Source organism: Balaenoptera acutorostrata, chromosome 14 (assembly GCF_949987535.1).
Source record: "Balaenoptera acutorostrata chromosome 14, mBalAcu1.1, whole genome shotgun sequence".
Lineage (NCBI taxonomy): Eukaryota > Metazoa > Chordata > Mammalia > Artiodactyla > Balaenopteridae > Balaenoptera > Balaenoptera acutorostrata.
Genome location: NC_080077.1, coordinates 5,139,254 through 5,157,893, shown reverse-complemented (window position 1 = coordinate 5,157,893; position 18,640 = coordinate 5,139,254). Strand labels below are relative to the sequence as shown.

Below are 18,640 nucleotides of genomic sequence, written 5' to 3'. Positions count from 1 at the left end.
TGTGTCATTATGACACACTTCACTGACACCACCTAGTGAAAGCTGTGCTGCTCTGGTTTTTATTCTCCTCTGTTGATGTCACTAGATCAGTTTTTCATTTCCTGTACCCTGCAAAAGGCACACACATGCATGCACAGGCCCTGCACATGCACACACGTATTTCTTCCATCATCTTTGCCTTCCTCCCAAGTTTTACACTGCATCACCAGCTAATGAGTGTGGTTATTTTGTTATCCGAAAGAAGCTGTTCAGTGAAAACATGTGTTCTAGCTCTTCTTTGTACAGCACTGTGTATGAGGCATTGTGTCACCTCACTTCTTCTTTCGTCTTTATTTCTTCTTCTTACTTTTCTGACGTTTTCAAATGTGTACCACTTTCCACTTTCTTGTGGACGGTGACTGAAGGTATACCTATTGCTTTTCTGTTTATATAAAGTATAGTTTATGTACTTATTTTGGTATTCTGTTATACATAGATTTGGGTTTGAAACGATGTGGCAAATTTTAATTTTTAGTATTACTAGTTTTCAGTGGACAAGTTTAAGCAGTTTTATCATAATAGATTTCTTTTTATAAATTTATTTTATTTATTTTTGGCTGCGTTGGGTCTTTGTTGTGCGCAGGCTTTCTCTAGTTGCAGCGAGCGGGGGCTGCTCTTTGTTGCGGTGCGCGGGCTTCTCATTGCGGTGGCTTCTCTTGTTGCAGAGCACGGGTTCTAGGCACATGGGCTTCAGTAGTTGTGGCACGCAGGCTCAGTAGTTGTGGCTCACGGGCTCTAGAGTGCAGACTCAGTAGTTGTGGCTCACGGGCTTAGTCGCTCCGCGGCATGTGGGATCTTCCCGGACCAGGGCTCGAACCCATGTTCCCTGCATTGGCAGGTGGATTCTTAACCACTGCACCACAAGGGAAGCCCCATAATAGATTTCTAATTCTTCTCTTCCAGTGACATTGCTTACTTATTTTTATCTTTAGCAAGTAATGTGTCTTTCAAATAAATCATATTACTTCTTTTTTTTTCATTCATCTGTACACGTTCATAGGGATCAAGGAATAGTAATTCCACAAAGTGCAAGTATCTTCTCCATTTTCCACTACTGCACAGTATGTCTCTGAAACGTCGGCAGTGGAACGTGCCGGCAGTGGCACAGCAGTCTTCATGATGTTCTCACTTATCTTAAAAAAAATTCTTTGTGGTTTGTTAAAAGTCCACTTAGCAATTCTCTTTATTACAAACTATAGCACCCCATGTGCTGTTATAGTGCCAGGGACAGAGTTTTGTGTAATAGGAAAGGACTGAGAAGTTTGTCACCTGCTCCTTTCTTGAATCAAGAAGGACCAATGTTACATCAGAAAAATGTATCACTGGGTTACTTTCCTTTGAAATATTAAGTCCCGAGGCTTAGATAATGCATAAAATATGTGAGCAGCACATAGTTCCATTTCTGCCACCATCTTCAGGGATGAACCTCATCTTTCTGTTCCTGAAGTTTATCCTGCAGGATTTAGACGTTTGAGATTTATAAATACAGTTAAAGATTTCTCATACCAGTCATTTAAAAACTAAATCCTAGCGAATGACTTGGGGAGATGGGATGAGTGGGAAGATAGGCAGTGATAAATAGGAAATAGGCTCTGTTCTCTAGGAGCTTGTTCTTTGCTCGGTAGTTGTGATATACAACAAACTAATTCAGGGCAGAAAAATACGATCTAGGGATAGCCCTTTGAGAAGGTACCACTTAGGTTGAAGTCTGCAGGGATGAAGTAGGATTTGGAAAGAAGGATGAAGGGTAGAGTGGAGCGCAGAGAAGCATTCAAGATGGAGGAAATAGGAATATGCACAGAGATGAATAACGGAGTGATTTGGCTTGATTTATAGCATAAGATATGTGTAAAGAACGTAGATTGATTTAACTTGAGAAGATAGTTTGGGGCCAGACCATATTATTTTTTTTTAGATGGTAAGAGACCATGAAGGGTTTTAAGACATGAGAATGTCAAGAAACATTAAGATGAAAGTTGTGTTTTGGGCAGTTAATCTGGCCATTGTGCATAGACTGATTGGAGAACAGATACTATTAACACATTATTGTAGTAGTTTTGGTAATATACCAATAATGACAAGAGCAAGGGTGACCACAGTAAATGGAGAGGGTGTGGGGCAAATCCAAGGTAAATGAAATGGCCAAACATTTTGATGATCAGAGACATCCCTGGGTTTTGCCTGTTGCATAATTACTAATAGTGCCCCATTTCACTATTAAGTTTTTCTTGGCTTGGACAGTGTATCAGCTGACCCTAAGGATGGATTTGCTTTAGAATTGATAGCATTTGCTAATGGAGGGGAGAGCGGGATGTTGGCGTAAGAAACGAGAATATATACACAAATTTCAGAAATTCTTATGATTATGATTTTATTAAATTTTCCTTTTGGGAGAATTAAACAAATTTCCTTACCTGAATACCACAGTCAGATCTTACATGTTTAAAATCCCAGTTTGTTTTTGTTTTTTGTCTTTTAATGAATACATTTGAGTTTTAGACTCTTCAACAAAGTGATAGGTGCTGGTACAGACTATACTATATTTAATTTACCTAACATTTCCATTGATTCCATTTAAAAGTAAAGCTTTTTAGAAGAACATTAATAAATCAGTGTAGCTTACGTTAGGAATGTAGCTGGTGGCAGTTGAGAGTATCCTGTGTATCAACATCCCATTACTGAGAATGGGCTTCAGCATGTAGCGCCTTTTGGTTCCCTGATCTTTTTTCCCTGATTGAAACAGATGGCTATAGTCACATGATACCTATTTTAAGGTTTGTGTGTAGATATGGCTGTGATGTGTATGGACCATTTCAAGTGCTTAGTGCTCTTGTATTTTCCACGTATAGGCGGAGGGAGAAGACAGCCTGAAGAAGATGCAGCTGATGGAGCTTGCAATTCTCAATGGCACCTACAGAGATGCCAACATTAAATCACGTAAGAATGAGACTGAGGCTCAGAGCCACAGCTGTTTCAGCTGTTTTGTCCCCAGACCTCTCTCCTTTTGGCAGCACAATACATGAACGGTTAAACAAAGTGAAGAGTTGAAATAACTGTCACTTGATACGGGACTAACTGTCCCATTTTTACTGCTTTCAAGAATTGAGGGCACTCTCTTGATTTTATTTTATGCCAGCATGCCTAAGTTTTGAGTTTACAAACTTTTCTTTTATTCTTTTGATGAAATTTCAACTTCTAAATTCAAGAGTTTCAGGAAATTTTCTGTTAACTACAGACTTAAGACTTCTGGTTTGTTACATTTATGCAAAGGACAAAATTTTTTTAAAAAATAAAAGCTAATCTGGAATATATCTGAATGCAGTCATTCTTCTGTTGAATTCTAGTCTTTCCCCTTGCTTGCACATTTTTCCTCCAGTATTTTTTTCTCTGTTGATTTTATATGTGAGTTCACAGAGAGCAGTAGATGATACTATTTTTAATCCTATTTTCCCCTTTATATGTATTGTATATGCTTTCATAAACTGTAAGAGGATTGCTTTTTTATATTTAAAAATGAAATAATGTGAAATTTATATTTTGAGACAGTCTAAGTTTTACACATCATTCATATGAACATGATGTCATTTAAATTACTAATTTTTTTTAAAGAAATAGAATTTTAAAGACATAGCCAACTTTCCCAAATATAGACACCCTAGTGTGTTTAGAGTGGTTACTTTTACAGATGGTTGGCTTTAATTACTTGTGAAACTGAGTATATCATTAATAGTCATGTGTTTAGGAATGAAACATTTTTTTGTATTGTTTTTTCTATAAAGAAGTTAATTCCTGCAGATGCAGGAAATTAATAACTGTTGGTTATTTGACGAAGTTAATACAATGAAAATTATTCTTTCCTTCATTTGTTGTAATTGAAGCTACTCTTTAGAAATATACCAAAACTGTATTTCTGTGGACTCCAATTACCAAGTATTTTTTAACATCTTTTAATGCAAGTGTTTTTTTGTGCTTCTGCATGCACCATTAGTCTCATGAAATCTTAAAAACATAGATATATCAAATATATGAAGTAAATATAACCTGTTTTAATGGTCTCATTCTTTTTTTCCCCCAGTGGCTTTTTAATGTTTGCCTATTTATTCTCAATCACATTGGGGAAGGGGAAGCTGTTTTGCATTTGGTTGGTGTGCTTTGGCATTTCTGTGTGACCAGCGCATGTACTAACGATCTCCTTTTATTTTTCTTCTTCTCTGCTCTCTCCTCCCCTTCCCTCTCGTTTCCCACGTCTCGCCCTTGGCTGTCCCTGTGCCTCCTTCTCAATCTCTTCGCTTTCACTGTAGCAGCCCTTGCCTTTTCTCTTGCAGCCACAGCCCAGGCCGCTCCCAGGGTTATCACGGGGCCTGCGCCCGTTCTCCCGCCAGCTGCCCTGCGCACCCCTACGCCAGCTGGCCCTACCATAATGCCTTTGATCAGACAGATACAGACCGCTGTCATGCCCAACGGAACTCCGCACCCAGCTGCTGCGATAGTCCCTCCAGGGCCCGAAGCCGGTTTAATCTACACGCCCTATGAATACCCCTACACGTTGGCGCCAGCTACATCGATCCTTGAGTACCCCATTGAGCCTAGCGGTGTATTAGGTAAGTGGTTCTCCCGGTATGCTTAATGACATTTTTCTTCATAACTTCTGCTGCCCCCGACTTTGAAATGATATATCCATTTTAGAGAGGCAAGACAAGTTTCCATTAGAAAGACTGAAAACTAAATTTTGTTCTATTTCAATCTCTTATAAGGGTTCCCCCTGTAAATAATTGTACCTTAAATTTATTCAGATTCACTTTGGTGACTGAAATTCACTTTGGTTGGGTAAATTTGAGATGAACGTTTTAAACAGAAAATACTTTTCACATTTTTGACATCATTGCGGTCATTCTGAGTTTTAGATCCCACCTATTGGCCTATCCTTTTCATGAGCTCCACCACCCAGTTTTTAGATTCCTTTTGTGTCAGAGATTTATTTGTCAGCTAAATTTTAAACTTCTGTGTGAAAGTCTTTTGAGATATTTTAAAAACTGATGTGTGTTTTCTAATATTTGTGATCACTTAAAATATGAAAGGGACCAGATAAATCGTTGCATTCTTCAGTTTTCTTCAGCTTTTCTCTTTTGAAGTCCTAGTTAATATTAAACATAAGAGACACTCTTAATTTCAGTAGTACAGTACGGAATGAAGTAAATACCAAGTCACTGAATTAGAATCACATTTGAGACAGAAATTAAGATCATGCTATAAACGCTCGGTTTTACATGAACAAAAAGTGGTGTGCTTGAAAAAGACATTACTGATGCCTTTTTTTTATAGAGTGGATTGAAATGCCAGTCATGCCTGATATTTCAGCCCATTGACTTGCTGGATGAAGGACTAGAGTACAGCAGCTGTTCTAACACGACCAGTCAATGTGGAACAAACTGTTTCCGGGCTGCCCCTTTGTTTTACCAGACAGAATTTGAATTCTTTTTTTTTGAATTGTATATGACCTTGGTGCTGCGTGCATGCTGTTGACTTTTAGGACTTTGATCTTTTAAGTTCTTTTTTCCCAGCATTAATATTGATTTCTAAAAATATGAAAGTCTTTAATGAACCCGGACACTAAGATTTAAACTTGAAAATTCATTGTTCAATTTAAAAAAGCCACGATGCTCTGTATGTTATCTGTGTGTGTGCATGCACTCAGGTGCCTTTTGTTTCATGAGCAGATACATTTTATTGTACATGTTTTCCGTTTATCTCTAAATCATTGTAAAAAGTATTCTAGGTCAGAATTATACAATAGAACTGTTTATGAGAGGCCTGTTTCTGTTGCATATTTCTCGAAGCATTTTTAAGATAACATGTAACCTATAACCCCTTTACGTCTTCCTTGCTGTTAACGCTCTGTCCTGTGGCCCCTGCCTGCGCCTTTCCCCCGGAGCTCCTCTCTGCTGCACGCACAGCGTCTGGTCGAGGAGCTGGACTGTTGCTTCCTGCAGGGCTGGCACTCTGAGCCACCAGCTGCTGTTCCAGCACTCTCAATGCAAGATCTCGCTGATTTTGCCTCGTGGAATTACACTTACATAAGATTAGTTTTTCTAAAATGAAAAAGGGGGTGATGGACCAGTTTACTGCTTAGAAACAGCAAGAGGCACTGCAGTAAAATTTCTCATTTTAAAGCAATGTGCTTTTGTTGTGTTGGAAAATTTTTATTTATAATACTTAATTATTAGACTGACAAAATTGAAAGGAAAATATACAGATACCTAATTGACATTCATAAGATGAATAATAATGAGTACTAAATGACAAGATTCCATTATCAATTTTATTTCTCGCTTTGCCACCTAAGCAGTAAAACATGATATTGACCACTTGGAGAACTGAGAAAATATTTCAAATTGCTATGTTATAATAAATTTGCACACAGATAACATGCATGCTATATATCAAGTCTCATCATATTATTTTAAAATGAGCAGTGCCCTTCAAAACGGATGCAGACATGTGTGTTGGTGGTAGTGAGGAGATTGGTATTAGCATCAAATCTTCATTGATGACTAATTTTTAATTCCCTTCCTTTTATCTTTAGGTATGGCTTTCCCAACGAAAGGCTAAGAATTCAAGAACGGTCTTAACTGAACCCTCATCAGATCTGAATTTAACAAATGCTTAGTCTCAGCAGCCTCCAGGGGGTGGGAGGGACGCTTAGCCTAGCAGTCAGTGACTGACTTGCACTTTTGCACACTGATAGAAAGGAAAAGTATGTTATTAATTGGTTTAGGCTGTAATCTTACAAAGTAACGGTAATTTATAAAGGAGTGTATAGTAGTATACTGACTGCTAAGTGTACTATACTGTTTGCTTTACTAATCACCTAATTCATTGCAGTTCATACTTATTGACTCAAAGTTTAGAACCACAATCTGTAGGCTTTAAGAATTGCTTTTAAACCTTCTTAAGTGATAGACTCTGGAAGTGGTCTTAAGGGTTAGCAAATAATTGTCGGTATTAAACATGGCATTATTTAAGTAGTCCTGCTGCAAGAAAGGCACTTCAGTGAATATGTGACTAGTAAAGCTTAACCATGTTTGGATCTAATAGAGTTCATGAAATCTGTAACTTGGGATTGTAAATGAATGGATAAAATAGGTTAAGGCCAAGATTATTGAAATGAATGCAATATTAATAGATGCATATATACGCAACATATTATGGTTAATTTTAAGACTACTGTGCCTTAACATGTTTCCTAAAAGAAAACTTTTGCAGTAAACGAACATTTGAAATCCATTTTGATAAACCTGCTGTTAATGTTTGTTTTCCTTTTCCCTTGTGAATGTTCTCTAACTTTGTCTTGGTAATTGCAATTTAACTAGGTGCGGTGGCTACTAAAGTTCGAAGGCACGATATGCGTGTCCATCCTTACCAAAGGATTGTGACCGCAGACCGAGGTTAGTTTAGTTCTGCAGTTCTTGTTTATGAGAAATGCGTTGGGTGTCCATAAGATTTGTAACACCACACCTGATGGAAGAGATATCACTGCTTGCCTGCACATCGTTTCTTTTCTTTTTCTAAATTAATTTGTAATAATTGACAGGTTTAAGGGTTGGGTTTTTTTGGGTGTTTTTTTTTCCTCCCTTCATATTTTAACTTATTAAATTCTATATTAGTATGTACAATGATTTATTTCTACTAAAACGTAAATTAGTCCCCTTGGGGAGCTATTAAATTTTCATGTTGCCTTAGTTATTTTTCAGGAATAATTTTTGCTAAAATTTACCTTTTAATTGTTCTGAAATTTTGGGTTGGTTTTGCAAAATGAACTAAGCGGATGGTGCTTTAGCGAGAGAAGTAAAGGAATATATGCCTCCTGTGTCCTTTTGGAGAAAACTGAAGATTTAGTTTCCATTTTCCTTTTTAATAAGATACTTGAACCACTGTATACACAAGGGTATACATGTCAAGTACTTAGCTGAAATCAACAAAGTAAGGACTGTGAAGATAACTTTGATGAAGTTGGATTTTTTTTTTATATATCAGAAAATCAGTTCCCTTTTATTCTTACATTTTCTTACCAAAATGGATCCTTTGATTTTTGTCATTTGCTGCTAAAATATATTATCTGAAGGTAAACTGTCTCTTGAAGCTCTGTGGTGACATGAATCCAGCTGTTTGAAAATCCTTTTTGACTAACCTGTGACTGGGAAATAAGTCTTCATTTTTCTCCTTTTCAACATTTGTAATTTGTGTCCTATATATGCCCTTGGACCCTTTTATGACATTATTTATGTTTATTGAGGAGTGACAGTTTCGGTTTATTGACAGTGTTCTCTAAGTTTGTCATTACAAGGTAGGAACCCAAAGCAAGATAAAACAGGGTTTTTACAACCTTCTATTATGGCACGTGTATTACCTACTAAGTAATTTGACCAAAGTATCTAATACTAGTGGTGGAAAGTGATGTATTTATTCCCCAATCCTACATTTTCTATGAACTTAAGAAAGACCTACCTGTTCTACACGGTTATCTTGAATACTGATGATAAATATTGGATACAGCTGTTGTCCACATGAGACTAAAATACCTTCCCAAAGACACTGATGATAGCATCATACGTAATTAGTTTGAAGACTTTTAACTAATACGTATATTACTTGTAGAGATTATTCAATAAATAGACCCCCAAGCTCAATGATTATTTATGAAGATAATGTTAAGTGTCAGTGTGTCATGCACAAGCATGTAAACCACCCTTTGTGTATCAGAAAAAGTCTCCTAGTGGAGGAGATTTTTAAAAAATGTTTTTTTTTAAGTAACTTTCTATTTAAGGAAACCAAATAATTCCGTGAATAATCAGAGCTTTTCCCCCCCACATTGTTAATGTCTAAAACAATTCTAAAGAGTATTCAAAAGTAGTTTTTCTTCTGTTAACCTTTCCCTGCATGCCCCTTTTAGGAGATTTCTCATAATTTTGTTTTAACACAATAATTATTGGTCTACTCAATACTCCAGTGCCTTGAGATAGTTGAAAATATTAGGAAGATTTTACTGTATTTGGAAATGACAGCACATTCCATGTGAGGCTCTTTTGTAGTTATATGTGTTTGGATTAGTCCTGTCACTGTTTTTATTAAAAATGCAATGTCAGCAAACCGAAATGCTACTTTTTTTTTTTAAATAACAAATACTCATATACTGCTGTTACTATCACTGTATGCACTCATTGGGTCTGAGGGAGAGGTCTGAAATCCTTAAATTATTTTATGATACTACTGTTTTCTCTATTTTTGAGGTTTTTTTTTTAATTAGTATTTTTTAATCTCTTGAAGGGAAGATTAGTATAAGTATTAATAATTTTAATGCAAGGAAACTCAGCCCTTAGACATATAACCATGTAATTCTATATGAGCATTTAGAGTACTACATGGTTGACAAATATCTAGTTCTTTACTAAAAGTAAACCCACCTCTACACATATTTGAAAACTGAATTTGAAGCCTATAAAAGACCAACTGACTTTTTAGTTGTGATGAACCATAAGTGCTTTGCACGGTTGATACACCTGTGTGTACTGTAGGAGGCCAGGACTTGGCAGAGGATATAGTCTAGGTTTACTGGTATATATGTAAATGGTAGTTTGCTTTGTTTATGTATTCCACACTCAAAAAAACATAATCAGAATTTTTCTAAATAATTTTACAAAAACCATCATTTACATAATTTGTTAAAAGAAACTTAATACAATTTTAATCAAAATTTTAAGTGATTTCAAAGATGCTTTAAGATTCTATATTTCTGGAGTACCTATGAAGTGGTATGACTACATCATGTTAAATATTTATTTTCTTCTGATTTTGGAATAGCAGTTTTTAAATAAAATTCCACTTATTTTTAAGAAATTCAGGGAAGATTTGGTCACACTGAAGATACAGTATTTTTGTAGTATTTATAAGGTATCCTAAATGATAGACTATAGAAAGCATTTTTGTTATATGAAGGTAAACCAGTCCATTATATAGATCATTTAAACTCTTGTGAAATTACACCTGCTGGGTTTTGATTTATGAAGTGGCACAGAATCTGCCTTTGCACTGAGTATCTTTTCATTTACATCTCCTCTGCCTTAGTCACAATGGCAACAGTACAGAAAATTCTCTCAAACCTCAGAATATAGTAGAAATAATTAAGCTATTGAATGAGTCTTAAAAATCATACTACTGTTAAGTGGACCAAGTTTGGTGAAGCAGAATGTGACAGAGGTTGATTAAGGAAGGAGCAACTCAAGGACATTGGGAATGATAACTTTTCCACTTGAGAACTACTTTATGTTTTACTGTAATTTTTTTAATTTTTTTTGTTGTTTGTTACTTTGCAAAAGAAAATAGTATTTACAGGTGGCTTCTTTTAAAATATAAAATATAAAGCAGGAATGTATATGAAATGTCAGATTTTATTGTTATTTGCAGAGTATTAGCTTTGAAATTGAATAAAGAAAGCTGTTTGTAGTTTTAAAATGCCTTATTGGTATCAATTAGAAATTTCTTCTATTTTTTGATGTACTTAGAGCTTTTTGAGTATAGAATTTTAAATGGCAGGATTTTACAGTGTTTACATGCAAGTGCATTTTATAAGTGTTCTATATGTGTAAAATAGTATTTTCAACTGGAAAGTGTTGGCTAGTGCAGAAGGCCTGGCCTTTTTCTGGTTCCCATGTTGCCTACACTGCTAGACTACAGTTTAGTATTGCATTGTGTCATGAGGCCAAGAAATTCCATGTTGTTTGTAAATAGAATAATTGAAAAAGCAATAAACATTTATTGAACAAAAGAAACCTTGTTTGGCCCAGAGTTTATGTTGAACCAAATTATTCATAGAAATTTAAATTTCTTTAGATTCATTTCTGTTGATCATCAGTTATTAATAATCACATCCATCATTAATAGTTGCTTTAATGCTTGCATCCGAGAGAATACTAATGCTTAATAGCAGTCAGATACTGATAACTGCACTGACTGTTTCGGAATTCCGTATACCAAACCTATCCATTGTTGTTGTTTTCCAGTTTTCTTCATTGACTGCTACTAACTATTAGTTGTTAGTTGTATTTTATTTCTATTTTTTCCTGTTAACAGTTTTTGTTTTTTGTTTTTTTGTTTTTTTTTTTGTGGGAGTGGGCTCTCCTTTGTTCAAATCATGATATGAAATTGTCATGATTTTTATTGTATTCTGTAGATGGTGTCAATCAGTTTGTCAGAATTAAACATGCTTTTTTTTATTAGTTGTGATTAGTTTTTCATGTTGTCATTAAGCCGTCACTAGCTGAAACTAATCTCTTCTCTATCTTTTCTTTTCTTTTTTTTTTTTGTTTTTTGTTTTTTTGTTTCTAACCACCCAGCCGCCACCGGCAACTAACCTATGACCTTCTGACCTCTGAACTCTTCACCCAATGATGACCTGACCATGCCTGCCTGCTGATCAGTTAACTGGTAATCGCCTTTGCTTGCCTGTCGTCAGTGCAGCGAGCTGAGGCACTTGTCCGTTCGTCTTACCATCTAACCAAACAAAAGACAAAGAAATTGTCCTCCAACTCAGCTTTTGGTTTTTTTGTTTTTTTTTGTTTTTTTCTTTTTTCTGTTTGGGTGAAAGTGGTTCTAGAACCTGCACTGAATAGTAGTAAAGCAATAAGGCCCAATTCATCCCACAGCACTGATCATCTTTTAATGTCCCGCCCTAAGCGAACGGTAAGAAGGCCTCACTTCAGAAGGGGAGACATGGCCCTTAACTACTCAGTGACAGAGGCAGTTACTGTGAGAGACTTCTAGGAATCTTTTCTTCTCATAGCGAGTCAAAGCTCTCTGAATGTACTGTGTGATGATGCATCATGCATGAACCTTTGGTCAGGGATGTCATTGGTGAAGTGATTTCAAAAAGTATTCAAAATTTGATATGCTGTTTAGTCACTACAGTGCCCTCAAAGGGCAGAAGTTGCAGCCTTTTTTATATTGCCTGCCAAAATTTGAAGTATTAGAAGTGTGCCATGAGAGAAAAACTTAAGGAATTTTGAAAAGTAATGCAAAGAACAAAACTGCAACACTATTTTTAAAAAGATAAATATCTGAGTTAAAATTACTGAACCTTTATTTTACACCTCCTTTAAAAAATATACGAGAACAAGGTACATGCATTATGTGTCACATTACTGGGCAAACTGTTCAAATATTTTTTTTAAACCTCCCTGTATAGAAAAAAATCATTAAGGATGTAAAAGCCATGCTTGCCTATTTGCTGTATACATGTAATGAAATTGTAGATAAAGTGTAGTGCATTGAAACAAATGAACAAAAAGTAGATACTTTTACTATACAAGGGTGCTGGTGCAGAAAAAATATATATATTTTTGGAAATGTAGCATTTTATACTTTCAAGTGTTATAAAAAAAAAATAGAACAAAGAAACCCTTTATTTCATGAAATGATTTTTTCTGGTGGTTGTCAAGAAACAAAAGACCAAAAGAGCCTTTTTGTCTTTTTTTTATTTTTTAAGTATTGGAATAAGTCTAAAGAAAAGAAAGTGCCTTATTTTCCTTCATGGTCATTTAGTCAACTGTCTTGTAAGATCAGCTCCTCCCTCAGAATACAAGTTAGTGCATGTTACTCAGTCGCCCAGTATGTGAAAGAAGATGTGAGGGGAGACAAATGAGTTGATGGTTTGAATTATATGATTTTTGCCACGTTACCTTGATATAAATTTGCCAAATCTGATACTGTGAAAAAATTTGGTAACTTTTCTAATGCCTAGCAAGTAAGTTTTAAAACATTCTTTTAAAATCATAATTGAGTGCTTTTGGTTATTGCGATATTTAATGTTAGTCCAAAGGATTCTGAAATAAAAATTATGTGTGATCTGAACACCACTTTACAAAATTAGAGCTCTATTTTGTTGGGGGGGGGAGGGGTATTGGATTTTGTATTATTAATTGGAGATAATAATAGTATATTAGCAACCTTTTTCACAAAAACGAATCTTTGTGCTTTTCATTCTGGAAAACAAGGTTTTTAAATGAACCAAATTTAATCAGACTTGTTTCTACCATACCAGATCACTTGGGTAATCCATCTCTGCTGGTTTTAGTAACCTAAGCCAACAACGCCCCTTTTTAACTTTAAAAGAATGTGAAAAACTAGCATCGTTGTGCATATAATACTCAACTACATGTGAGTTTAAACTTCCAGTTTCTTATGAAGTTCAGTTTTGTAGTTGAAGCAATTTGTGCACAAAGCCTACATCTAAACTCTTACGTAATCATTAACTGCTCAGTACCAGACGTGGCAAATATCAAGTGGCGGTGGCTCCCCAGGTCGTCAGCTCCTTCCCTCGTACATACCTTCACAGCTCCACAGTCAAAGGTCAGCAGTAAGCTCAGTAAGCACCTTGGTGGTGACCTCCTCCATCATCTTGTCTCACTTGGAAGCCGTTTTCAGTTTATTTACTATGCAATAGACAGTCATTGTTCTGTATTCAGCTAGCTTTAGTTTAACAAGCCACTGCTGTGTCTTTCTGTTACACATAACAGTTGTTTTGATTTATTTACAGTATATGCTGTGCCATTTTGATTTTTATTTTGTTTGGTTGGTTGAATAAATTTGCGACACTCAAAACACTTGAGGTGATAGTTTAAAAACGATACCAGTATTTGATCTAGTTTCATCTCAACTATGTTATACCTGGACATTTTAGATGTTTATCAAAGGTCTTTTATGGGGAAGAAAGTAAATGTATGAGATAAATGTGTGACATTTATGAGTAATGTTGGCTCTGAACAAACGTTTGAAAACTTAGTTGACAAAATTTTGGATCAACTGAAAAAAAGCATGACTTTTGAAATCTCTGAATGCCTTGGTTCTCAGTATTATCATTCTTTATTGAATTTATTTCTTATTAAAATATGTAGTTTTTAAGACTTTTTTTTTCTGACAGTATTATGTAATTTTTTAGTGCGGGTAGATGGGAGTGTCGCTTGTATGTTACCGTACAGCTGACATGTATTTTTGTCTATTCTTTATTATCTCAGTAGTTTCATGCTATCTATGTATCATAACCAACCTATTGCCTATGAGAAACATGTAAGATAATGTATTTACAGCCATTGTTACAAGTTTATAATGTATTTTTCTATCTTGTTTTATATGTATGTTATATAACATTCAAAAAGAATTTTTTTCTTGATTGAGAAAAGGATACAAAATGCAAAATCCACAATTTTGATAACTGAAAATTGCCAATTGTTTTGCAGTACTTTATTATATTGGGTGTCTTGTCTTTCTTGGGCTTTTAGTTAGCTAATGAATGAATACATTAGACACTTTCGGGTTTTAGTTGGGATTTTACATAGCTTGCATTTTAATTCTTTGGTTCTTTGCTGTTTCTATTAACCCATAGCATTATTTTAATAAATGTTATAATACCAACCTACTAACTCTGGACTATGTCTGTTTATTAACCTTTACATGTTTAATTAAAATAAACAAATAAAGACAAAGGAATGTAAAGTCTTGAATTCCTGGACTAACCCTGAAGAACGTGACCACAGATAACATAGCGTGACTTGTTTTTATGTTGTTTGTCAGCTGACAGTTCCGCACACTACTGTTAAAATGGCTTTGGTTATCCTGGGCTTTTACTTCGGGGTGGGGGGGGTAGGTAGGTGCCAGTAGAGACGGGAACAAAGTAGTGTTGGCTTGAGGCGTTCTTCTAGTCTCGCCACTTGCCTTTCAGCCTCTGCATTACTAATTCCACCATTTCTTATTTTTCCTTCTCCAAAATAATCACTGTCTGCTCACAGCATAAAGAGTAAAGAGATTTGTCATAATGATTGATATACCCGAGAAACCAGTTTGATTCTTTGTTGAACCATTTTTTGAAATTTCTATCAGTAGATAATTTTATGGTCACATAAAGCAAAGAATCTGATGATGTCTTACCTTTATTCAGATTTGTGTTTTAATTGGACATTTTTCCTTTATAGAGAAGTTTTGAACTGTTTTAGCCAGCTGCTCCTGTTAGAGGGGCTAAACCCAGGTAAAGCCAAAGGCAGAGTGGCTCTGTGTCTCAGGACAGTCCAGAGTAAGCCGTTCACAACAACCACAAACCCACCTCTCCTCGTGGAACCCTCAGCAAGAGATCAAACAGCGTCACTTAGCTTTATGTCTCACCCTGTTACAAAATACAGTCAGAATACATTAATATAAGAAGTTTAAGGGAGAAGAATAATTAATAGCATTTGAAAAGTTATATATATCATGGTTTGCATGCAGGTCAATTTAAGAAGATCTATTAAATATCTTCATGCTTTTCTTGGCTGCAGCCTAGGTAAATTGACCTCTACTTACCAATTCTTTAGTTTAACTCTTGAGGTGCATTTTTATTTTGCAGATACTGGTATTTCCTTTTCTGTGAAATAGTTCTCCTGGATAATAAAAATTCTCAGGATGAATTTTTGCATTTGTAAATAATGCTTATTTTTGTAAATTACATTTTATTTATTATAAAGTTCTAAAATTTGGGGCTAAAATCAGTCACATGTTACAGAAGACATAACACCAATATGCTATTAACCAATCAAAGTACTACCATAGTATATATACATACATGAAATAGGTAGAATAGCGAGAGCCTCTGATTTAATCATAATTGAGATGGTTCTTTGGATCAAACAAATATATTGTTTCTCCGGGGTGGGGGGGGCAATGCATTCTTATTAGGTAGAGCTTTACTATGCTACTCTCTGTAAAAGTTCACATTGCCATACAGCTGATACATATTCTGTAAAAACCTGAAGCTGTCGTTCAAGCTGCTGATGATGTACAAGCCATCACGGCGCCACGGCACTGAAGTGGAGGAAGAATTTCTACACAATCCCACATTCTCTGAAGCCTGTGGACGCAGTCTCATCTCATTTTCAGTTAAGAGTACTACTTTTATGTATAATCATATTGCCACCTTTTATGTTGTAAAAGTCCATTTTTAAAAGACAAAAATAACATTACAAAACCCACTTTCATACAGGCTGTAATAGTATAAAACATGGAATCACCAAATTGTTAGAATGATAAAATGCCAGAGGCAGTTTATTGTTCTATGCTACTAGTACTTGACAAAGCAATTGAAAGTTAAGCTTTCAGTCGAGAAGTTGGTGAAATTAATGTACTTAGTAGTCAAGCATTTTTTTCTTAGGCAAAAATGTCAGGAAAAATGTAGCATGAAAGTCGATATTCACATTACCCCTACCCCTCTGTAGGGCAGGGTCCACCTAGAAGGGTAGTTGAAGCACCCTGTCCGTAATGCCAAGGTGTGCATATGTTTACACAAGAGAGGAGGTGGTTACGTTTCTAAACTACTGGATAAATAATGATCTAAATTTTCTAGTACACCAAAAGCAGACAACAGGTTTAAATTGCTCATTACCAAATCAATCTTTTCCTTACCAGCTAAGTCTAACACGTTTATAAATGACAGTCTAAGGCTTCTCCAGTTTGGGAGGAGGGGTGTGTTTGCGTGTTTGGAATAAGCTGTCTGTCATTCCTTGATAATAATTAGCAACTGTAGTATTTCCAGCAAGTGATTTTTAGTAGAAAGAAATGTATTGCTAAATTAGAATCCATTATTTAATAGCAAAAGTTACCCAGAAAACTTTTTGGACTCAAACTTTCTAAGTACATAAGGTAATTTTTAAACATCGTCACAAGTTTCTTACTACCTTTATTTAAAATGGAAAAATAATTCCTATTATAGACAATTTTACCTTTAGAAATATTCATTTGGTACACACATGTAATTTTATCTGTGGTTTCTTTCAACATAATATTATCTAAGTTGAACTGCCTTTGCTATGAAGAGATGTAACAGAATTATATGCCTACCTGGTACTCAATGCTGAATCAAACTGGTTCACCTAAGCGTAGTACTCTCCTTTCTGTGTCTCTGCTGCACTAATTGCAGGGGGTGGGAGAGAAGGAGGAAGAATGGATTCTCAGGAGAAGTAGTTGGTAGGTGCAGCAGATAGCAACACAACGTGGATTTCTCATTGCTTACAGTTTTGCCGTCCCTTCGTGGCAAAAGACACCACATTGTGGGAAAAAGCACAGCTCCCATGGTAAACAATTTATACCTTTTTAAAAAATGCTATTATCGAGAAATTTTGATTACCAAATACATCTTTTGTGGTTTATATTGTAGTGGTGTGTATAAAACACTTAGAATTTTATTTGTGGAAATTGTACATAGAAAAGTTGAAATAGGTCTTCCCAAATCCTATGTGAATGGAGAACCACGTTAAGACTGTACATGACGTGCAATAAACCAACTGGAAAAAGTGCATGTGCTTCATCCTCTCAAGCCAGCTGCAGCTGAAAATGCTGCTTATGCCTCTCCCCCCGCCCCCAAAAAAAACACCACACGTATAAATATCAGAATAAAGAATGCACATTTCACTTTCAATTTCTATCGGTGCTTTTAACACTATTTAAAAGAAAGCAGAAGAATGTGACATCCTAGAGCTCTAATTCACTTCACTAGAAGCTGATCATAACATTTCCCCTGATTTCCAGTGATTAGAAAAGGAAATCAGTAAACAGACTTACTACAATGTTTCTCAGTTGGATGTGCATCCCAAATACTTGTTTCTAATTAAGAAACTCAGGTACAATTCGTATATAGTTTTTAGATGTAAGAAAAAAGAAAGGAGTGCTGACCAAATTTTGATCCTGTAGGCTACGTGAAAAGGATTAGTGTCATCAATTTTTTGAACAAAGAAGAATTGGTAAAAATACCAGTGGTTTGAAACCTTTTCTCAAAGATTTTATCTTGACATCTAAGTTTTAGGACTCCCTTGCACCTGAAATTTCCCAGTCCTTACTTATTCATAAATCTATTCTCCAGGTTTCTTTTCCTCCTTTCTGACCACGCACTAGAACCTTTGTTTTCCTTGGCACTATTCTCCCCACGTGCTTCTAAAAGCCGACAGAAGCAGGGTCCGGAGCATGGGTACAAGCTAGCTGCCCACAGATGGCGTTTGGTTTGGCCTCTACAGTGTTGCTGTTGCTTTAATTACCTGCCAGCATTTAAAGTCTTAGTAGACTTTTTAAAATCTATTCATAAAGTCTACACTTCTTCAAAGAGCAAATTATCTAGAAAACTGCAGCCTGCATGTGCCTGAGGTAGCCGTCAGCTGAAACTGATGAATTCCACTGTCCCTTTTAAACCAAGAGCTCCCAGTTACTCACTGCCCCACTACGCCTTACTGCCCCAGTATCACACCTGGACTGTTGATTTCCATTCTTCTAACTTGGTTTAGTTTTTTCGTCCCCTCCCTGGTTCCTGTAGACATCTGTGCTTGCCTCTTCAGATTCAGAATGGTAATTTTGACTCTTCAGACTCCAAACTAGCTTCTCAAAGGGTATAATGTAAAACAGGTTTTAATATTTCTCCTTCTGAAAAATCAGATGAGTATGGTTTCTATATAAAAATTAGTCTATGATAATTCATACATTTCTTAATATTTAGGGAGGAATTTCTGTTGTGTGGAGGGGCTAGATGACATTTGGGTTT

The 18,640-nt window shown here is 35.7% G+C and overlaps 1 protein-coding gene across 8 annotated transcripts in view; it reads left to right on the top strand.

Moving 5' to 3' along the window:
• QKI (QKI, KH domain containing RNA binding) overlaps positions 1 to 17,408 on the top strand; it is a 140,611-nt gene extending 123,203 nt beyond the window's left edge. For 2 of the 8 annotated variants that reach the window (XM_057527830.1, XM_057527833.1), the window contains exons 5-8: positions 2,889 to 2,976; positions 4,341 to 4,640; positions 7,410 to 7,484; positions 11,430 to 17,408. In XM_057527830.1, coding sequence (XP_057383813.1) covers positions 2,889 to 2,976; positions 4,341 to 4,640; positions 7,410 to 7,484; positions 11,430 to 11,446 — 480 coding nt within the window. In that variant the 3' untranslated portion in view covers positions 11,447 to 17,408. The other 6 variants (XR_009005185.1, XM_057527827.1, XM_057527826.1 and 3 more) reach the window with 6 other exon arrangements.
• Positions 17,409 to 18,640: the final 1,232 nt, after the last annotated feature.